The 8639-nt window shown below is 45.4% G+C and overlaps 1 protein-coding gene across 2 annotated transcripts in view; it reads right to left on the minus strand.

The window, feature by feature from the left end:
- LOC126234544 (uncharacterized) overlaps nt 1–7092 on the minus strand; it is a 187482-nt gene extending 180390 nt beyond the window's left edge. For both annotated transcript variants that reach the window (XM_049943241.1, XM_049943240.1), the window contains exon 1: nt 6976–7092. In XM_049943241.1, the coding sequence (XP_049799198.1) occupies nt 6976–7053 (78 nt within the window). In that variant the 5' untranslated portion in view covers nt 7054–7092. The remainder of the gene's footprint in view (nt 1–6975) is intronic.
- Between the last annotated feature and the right edge of the window lie 1547 nt (nt 7093–8639).

An 8639-nucleotide genomic window follows, 5' to 3' on the forward strand; every position in this document is an offset into this window, starting at 1 on the left:
GCGAGCAGCCGCGTCAACGCGGAAAACGCTTGCCGCTGCCGTTGCCGCACGCCGCGCTGCCGCGCTCTAGTGGGAACCGGCCAACGCCAAGAGGTCTGGCTGCCCACCAGCTGGAAACATCAGCAACTGCCTTCGCTGTCACACCCCAGTAAAGTTGGCCACAGCAACGTTTCTCACTTCGAAGAGTCACACTGGTGCGCTGCGTCCGAGCTTAACAAAACCACGGAGAGATACTTCCCAAGCCCCGTTCATTGCAGATTTTAGAAGGTGTCACTTCGCTACTGCTACGGGAGTTGTTACGGAAGTTGTTTTATTGTACTTGAGCTGGCATCCATCACCTTGGAAGTAGCCTTGCGCAGAGTCAGTTAGTTTTAGTTAGTACGCTTCGCGATACAGTGCTCGTGGCTGCTTTGTTCATTTTAATTACGCGATTGTGCAGCCCATACCGCAGCAGCCGGTACTACCACTTCATTAAGGGTGATACGGTAAGCTGTGCCACGCTGCTCTTTTCTTTGCGTTCATATCCGGAACTCGTCATGGCTAACCACCTTCTTTCTCGCTATTTACCAACAAGAACAGATTGCCATTCTAGAAATGCCACTCTCTAGGGACTGGACGATTTATCATTTGTTTCTTACAGTTTTTCCTCCACGTAATTTTCTTGTCCTACAGCAGGACAGCTGGATGGCAAGTCATCCATAACGGCGGGTAAATTTGCTTCCCATTGCGTAACAGGAACACCTCGCATTTATCGGTTTAGATAAACAACATACTTTGATTTATTGAAAATTGCTGTTTTTTATTGGTCTGTAGTCTGTGGTTTTCTGCTTGTCCCCTTCAATCTTTATCTTATTAACTCCGGCAATCAAACACTCGCGTTAAATGAACAGGTCTGATGTCTTCGGGATCAGCGGATAGAAGACTGGCAGATGAGGACAACTTTACCTGCTAACAGGGAGCGCAGGCAGGCAGGGCAGCTGATTAGATTCCGTTCCATTCATTCAACATTTACAACAGCGGTCGTCAAACTGCGGCCCGCGGATCACACGCAGGCCGAGTCGAGTATTTGTGAGACTCACGGTTCTCAGTCATATTTTTTTAGTAACATGCGTCTAACAACTAATGGCCGAATTGAGAAACATCAACCAACCTTAAGAGCTTCCTGCTCAGGAACAAACCAAAATACTTACAGAAACAGTGAAAATGTAATATGTCCTGTATTTTAATTGACGTTGGTAAATTCGAAAGCGAGATAAGTTGGCCGCTTACCTTAGGGGCAGAGCGGTAAGTAGCTTGGCCACTGTTGGTCTATAGGGCGTGAGTGGGGGAATTTTCAGTTGTTTGTCTTCCAGTACTGACAAGTGGCGGTCATGCGCAACTAGTACCGATCAGTTACTATGGTATACATTTTGACAGGGAAGCAACACGGATTCGTCAGACGGTTATCTTCAAATGTACTACGTAATTGTACCAATGAATATGAAATTAAATTAAGGCTTTTATAATAAAACGCAATGAGTATAAGAAAAATGGCATTCAAAACGTATAGTAAAGCTTTGTGATCGTGTCTTACATTATAAAAAAGAAGATTAGTGTTGAATGTCCCATCGGCATAAAGGTTGGAGCAGTAGCTCTGATTGTGGAAGGACATAGGCCGTGTACTTTCGAAGGTCCCATCCTGGCACTTGCCTTAAGCGATTTACGGAAATCGCGGGAAGCAAAATAAGGATGGCCGGATGGGGATTTGAAACGTCGTCTTCCCGAATGCGACTCCACAGTGCAAACCACTGGTGTCTGATAGTGCATAGTGCATTTCAGTTTATTTTATTTTTTATTTACACGTGTAGTTTCGTAGGGCCAAATCTCCAAGGTCATGGAACGTGTCAGTACATGAAATTACAACATAAAGGTATTAACAGATAAAATAAAATGTTTATGAACCCACAAAAAGTCAAGCCATAAGTTTAAGTAAACGCAATCAAAATGTAACATAAGAATCAGTTTCATTTTTCAAGGAACTCCTCATCAGAATACAAGGAGTGACCCATGAGGAAACTTTGCTTTTTCGATTTGAAAGCGCGTGGATTACTGCTAATATTTTTGAATTCTTGTAGTAGCTTATTGAAAATGCAAGCAGCAGTAGATTGCACACCTTTATGCACAAGAGTTAAGGAAATGCGATCCAAATGCAGGCTGGATTTCTGCCGAGTATTAACAATTACTGTTACTGATCAGGTAACCATCCGCTCACAATGACAACACAAAAATACTCCGCCAGACAATTATTGTGTCACAACTTTCGGGTCACTGTTGGTGGCAGCAATCTGAAATAAATAGCAGTCGACATGAGGTGTTCGGAATGGTGCCGATTTTTAATAGTCAGTACTTGGTGCCAGGTGAAAAAGGTAACCGGATACGTCCTAAAATCGTGTCGTACCTCCTTTTGCCCGGCGGCGTGCAGCAACTCGACGTGGCATGGACTCAACAAGTCGTTGGAAGTACCCTGCAAAAATATTGAGCCATGCTGCCTCTATAACCGTCCATAATTGCGAAACTGTAGCCGGTGCAGGATATTCTGCACGAACTGACATCTCGACTGTGTCCCATAAATGTTCCATGGGAGTTATGTCGCGCTATCTGCGAGATCAAATCATTCTCTAGAACTGTTCAGAATCTTCTTCCAATCAATCTCGAAGAATTGTGGCCCGGTGATATGGCACATTGTCCTCTACGAAAATTCCAGCGTTGTTTGAGAACGTGAAGTTCGTGAATAGCTGCAAATGGTCTCCAAGTAGCTGAACATAAACTTTTCCAGTCAATTATATTTTCACTCGGACCAGAGGACCGAGTCTATTCCATGTAAACACAGCCCACACCATTATGGAGCTACCATCAGCTTACTCAGTGTCTTGCGCACAACTTGGGAGGAGGGAGGGTGGGGGGAGATTTCTGCGCCACTCTCGAACTGTTACCAACTGAAATCGGAACTCATCTAATCAGGCCAGGGTTTTCCAGTCGTCTAGCGTCCATTCGATATGGTCATGAGCCCAGGAGAGGCGCTGCAGGCGATGTCGTGCTGTTAGCAAAGGCACTCGCGTCGTTCGGCTGCTGCCACAGCCCATTAACGCCAAATTTCACCTCACTGTCCTAACGGATACGTTCGTCGTACACACATTGATTTCTGCGGTTATTTCACGTAGTGTTGCTTGTCTGTTAGCACTGACAACTCTACGCAAATACTGTTGCTCTCGGTCGCTAAGTGAAGGCCGTCGACCACTGCGTTGTCCGTGGTGAGAGGTACTGCCTGAAATGTGGTAGTCTCGGCACTCTCTTGACGCTGTGCATCTCGGAATATTGAATTCCTAAACTATTTCCGAAACGGAATATCCAATGCGTCTAGCTTCAACTACTTTTCCGCGTTCAAAGTCTGGTAATTTCCATCGTGTGACCAAAGTCACGTGGGAAACCTTTTAACATGAATCACCTGAGTACGAGTGACAGCTCCGCCAATGCACTACACGTCTGCGCGATACTACCGCCATCTATATACAGGGTGTTTCACAAGTCATGGTGCACATTTCTACACGTTGTGGAGCGGACTTAGTAGATGAGTTTTACGTAGGGACCCCAAGTCCGTAAACGGTTCGTTTCCTTGTTGCAAGGAAAACAAGAGCGACTCAGCCCCACGCCCTATTTTTCTTACGCAGTTCACCTGTTATGATAGGCTACCTATATTAATGAATGGTACGATGACCTCTCTTTCCAACTGCGTTGTTTTCATGCTTTCTGGTGATGCGTCAATTGAAATTAAAGTGACTAGTACTGCAGTAACAGAATGCCTGAGTGCACTTTCGCAAAGTACATCGGTTTGTTGTTAATTTGCTGTGAAGCTCGACGTAATGGAAGAGAAACTCAACGTCTGTACCACGAGTACTTTCAAAATCGTGTGACTCAATCTCATCCATGTTTTCCAGAGTAGAACAACGGCTGCGAGGAAGAGGAAAATGCATAGCAAGCGATAGAGCAAATTGTGGTGATCCAAGAAGGTGGCGCACCGTTGTACCAGAAAAGGAAATGCTTCATCAAGTGGAAGAGAACCTATCGACGAGTTCTCGAGCCACTGGACGTGACTTACTTGTGTCTCACTCGTCTGTCTGGCGTGTTCTGTATGAACAGCAACTCCACCCCTAGCACCCTTAGAAGGTATACGTCATGTTACCGGCAGAGTTTATGCCACGTGTCAATTCCTGTACTTGGTTTTTACACAGTTGTGTGGATTTTCCTCAGTTTCCAACGCGAATTTTGTTCACCGACGAAGAGCGTTTCAAGAGGCAAGATGTTTTGAACGCTAGAGATAACCACATTTGGGATCAAGAAAACCCCAAAGGCACGTGTACACTATGATTTCAGCATACCTTCGCCGTCAATGTCTGGGCAAGCATCTGCGATGGATGTGTTGACTGGGGCATGCCAGATACTTGGTATTTCTGCAACAACTGCTGGCGGAGCTTTTGGAAGATGTGCTATTGGACATTAGGCACTAATTGTGATTCCAGCATGATGGCGCGGCAGTACATTTTGCAGTTCGCGTACGAAACCACCTGAACGGAGTCTACGGGGACAGGTTGCTCGGTCGAGGTGTACCACATGCTCGGCCACCAAGATCGCCAGATTTAACCCTTTGAGACTTTTTCTTGTGGGGCCACGTGAAAAGTGTTGTTTACGAGGCCCCTGTCCTGTCGGAGGAAGGTCTGATAGCACACGGATCATGCAGCGGCAGAAACGATTAATCATACACCACGTGTATTGGACAGAGTTTATGCGAACATACTGTGCAGATACACAGTGTGCACCGAAACAGATGGTCGCCATATCGAACAGCTGTTGTTATATCACAGCAAATGAAAGGTATACATCTTGTTTTCCTTGTAACATGGAAACGAACCGTTTCCGGACATAGGTTCCTAAGTAAAACTTGATATGCTAAGTCCCCTCTACAGCATTTAGAAATGTGTAGCATGAACTGTGAAACTTCCTATATGTGCAAATCGCCATCCCACGACTTTTGTCAGTTCAGTGTATAGCTAGTTTATTGGGAGCTCATAACGTACAAATTTATGTGGGTTATAAGTTAATAATAACATAGTACATATGCCACCCTAGATTCCGCCCCAAAATGTCAGTATTTGCTCTTGCTTAAAAAAATTTGACGACCACTGATTTTCAGTATCTGGAACAGTATCGTCTGTCAAAAGTCGCTCTCAGTTTGCGACATCAGGCACTGGGTCATTCATACGCTGAAGCGCGAAAGGAACTTGTATAGGCATGCACATTCAAATACAGATGGTTCAAATGGCTCTGAGCACTATGGGACTTAACTTCTGAGGTCATCAGTCCCCTAGAACTTAGAACTGCGTAAACCTAACTAACCTAAGGACATCACACACATCCATGCCCGAGGCAGGATTCGAACCTGCGACCGAAGCGGTCACGCGGTTCCAGACTGTAGCGCCTAGAACCGCACGGCCACTCAGGCCGGCATTCAAATACAGAGATATGTAAACAGACAAAATTCGGCGTTGCGGCCGGCAACGACTATATAAGACAACAAGTGTTTCGTGCAATTGTTAGATTGGTTACTGCTGCTACAATGGCAGGTTATCAATATTTAAATCAGTTTGAAAGTGGTGTTATAGTCGGCGCACGAGCAATGGGACACAGCATCTCCGAGGTAGCGATGAAGTGGGGATTTTCGTGTACGACCAATTCACAGGTGTATTGTGAATATAAGGAAGCCGGTAAAAAATCAAATCTCCGACATCGCGGCGCCCGGAAAAAGATCCTGCAAGAACGGGACCAACGACGACCAAAGAGAATCGTTCAACGTGACGGAAGTGCATCCCTTCCGCAAATTGCTGCATATTTCAACGCTGGGCCATCAACAAGAGCGTGCGAACCATTCAACGAAACATCATGGATATGGACTTTCGGAGCCGAAGGCACTTTCGTGTACGCTTGATAACTGCACGACACAAAGCTGTACGCCTCGACTGGGCCCGTCAACACTGACATTGGGCTGTTGATGGCTGGAAATATGTTGCCCGGTCGGACGAGTCTTGTGTCTAATTGTATCGAGCGGATGGAAGTATACGGATATGGAGCCAACCTCATGAAACCATGGACCCTACATGTCAGCAGGGGACTGTTCTAGCTGGGGGAGGCTCTGTAATGGAGTGATGCGTGTGCAGTTGGAGTGATATGGGACCCCTGATACGTCTAGATACGACTCTGACAAGTGACACGTACGTAAGCATCCTGTCTGATAACCTGCATGCATTCATGTCGATTGTATATTTCGACGGACTTGGGCAATTTCAGCAGGACAATGCGACTGCCCATACATGCAGAATTGCTACAGAGTGGCGCCAGGAACACTCTTCTGAGTTTAAACACTGCCGCTGTCCCCAGACTCCCCAGACACGAACTTATTGAGCATATCTGGGATGCATTGTAACGTGCTGTTCAGAAGATATCTCCATCCCCTGGTACTCTTACGGATTCGCGGACAGCCCTGCAGGATACATGGTGTCAGTTCCCTCCAGCAATACTTCAGACATTAGTCGAGTCCATGCCACGTCGTGTTGCGGCACTTCTGCGTGCTCGCGTGGGCCATACTCGATATTAGGCAGGTGTACCATTGTATTTTAGTCTTCAGTGTATATGTACTCAAACGAATTTCATAATTGTGAAACTGACAATAAATAGTTGCAAATAAGACGCAAGAATAAACAACAAAACGAAAGCATCTCATAATGGCAAACATCAGTTACAATAAATCCCCCGGGGAATAACTGAAAATAAACAACACAAACGATTTGTTTGCTTTAAATGATCATTCCACTATTCATGAGCTTTCATCTTGTTACACCGGGTAGAAGAGCTTAGTGCACATCCATGTGGAGAGCAAAGACTTACGCTGTTTGCGATGTCGGCTAGAATGGCAGTGGCGGCCACGCTGAGCGCCCACAAGGCGAAGCGGTGAGCATTGTTCATTCTGGAAGCGAGGGACGCACCATGTGTGGTCACCCAAACCACGGCCCAGCTTTTAGCCGTCGCCCCATCCGCTGCGCAGTGTATCTGATGAGAGCGGCACGCGGAACCGTGGCATTGTTTCCTGTACACGCAACAGTCCAGGCTATCTATCTCATAAAATCACACTGCTCTCTGTTTCGCAAAAGTCGTCCTGAGCCCCTGGTCTGTACATCGAGTTAATTCAACACATAGCTTTAGGACATAAAGCAGCTACCCAGGTAATGACCAAATACATTTACTGAGGCTTCGCTTGAACCATAGGGCTATCGTTCGAAGAAGATAGAGACAAAATAAAATTATAAAAGAGGAGAAGAGCAGATGGAAAGGGAAAACAGGGAAGGAGATCTCATTTTACAGACCATTCTCTTTAGTGATACAGAAAGTCTGAACAACCATAAACTGGGAAAAGAAAGACGAAATGAATGTTAATGGGATATAACACACACCTCAGCGATACAGATAGCCGTACCGTAGGTGCAACCACAACGGAGGGGTATCTGTTGAGAGGCCAGACAAACGTGTGGTTCCTGAAGAGGGGCAGCAGCCTTTTCAGTAGTATCAGGGGCAACAGTCTGGATAATTGACTGATCTGGCCTTGTAACACTAACCAAAACGGCCTTGCTGTGCTGGTACTGCGAACGGCTGAAAGCTAGGGGAAACTACGGCCGTAATTTTTCCCGAGGGCATGCAGCTTTACTGTATGGTTAAATGATGATGGCGTTCTCTTGGGTAAAATATTCCGGAGGTAAAATAGTCCCCCATTCAGATCTCCGGGCGGGGACTACTCAAGAGTATGTCGTTATGAGGAGAAAGAAAACTGGCGTTCTACGGATCGGGCGTTCCCTTAATCGGGCAGGTAGGTTAGAAAATTTAAAAAGGGAAATGGATAGGTTGAAGTTACATATAGTGGGAATTAGTAAAGTTCGGTGGCAGGAGGAACAAGACTTCTGGTCAGGTGAATACAGGGCTATAAACACAAAATCAAATAGGGGTAATGCAGGAGTAGGTTTAATAATGAATAGGAAAATGGGAATGCGGGTAAGCTACTACAAACAGCATAGTGAACGCATTATTGTGGTCAAGATAGATACGAAGCCCACGCCTACTACAGTAGTACAAGTTTATATGCCAACTAGTTCTGCAGATGACGAACAAATTGAAGAACTGTGTGATGAAATAAAAGAAATTATTCAGATAGTGAAGGGTGATGAAAATTTAATAGTCATGGGTGACTGGAATTCGAGAGTAGGAAAAGAGAGAGAAGGAAATGTAGTAGGTGAATATGGATTGGGGCTAAGAAAGGAAAGAGGAAGCCGCCTGGTAGAATTTTGCTCAGAGCATAAGTTAATCATAGCTAACACTTGGTTCAAGAATCATAAAAGAAGGTTGTACACATGGAAGAATCCTGGAGATACTAAAAGGTATCAGATAGATTATATAATGGTAAGACAGAGATTTAGGAACCAGGTTTTAAATTGTAAGACATTTCCAGGAGCAGATGTGGACTCTGACCACAATCTATTGGTTATGATCTGTAGATTAAAACT

The sequence above is a fragment of the Schistocerca nitens genome, chromosome 2 (genome assembly GCF_023898315.1).
Source record: "Schistocerca nitens isolate TAMUIC-IGC-003100 chromosome 2, iqSchNite1.1, whole genome shotgun sequence".
Lineage (NCBI taxonomy): Eukaryota > Metazoa > Arthropoda > Insecta > Orthoptera > Acrididae > Schistocerca > Schistocerca nitens.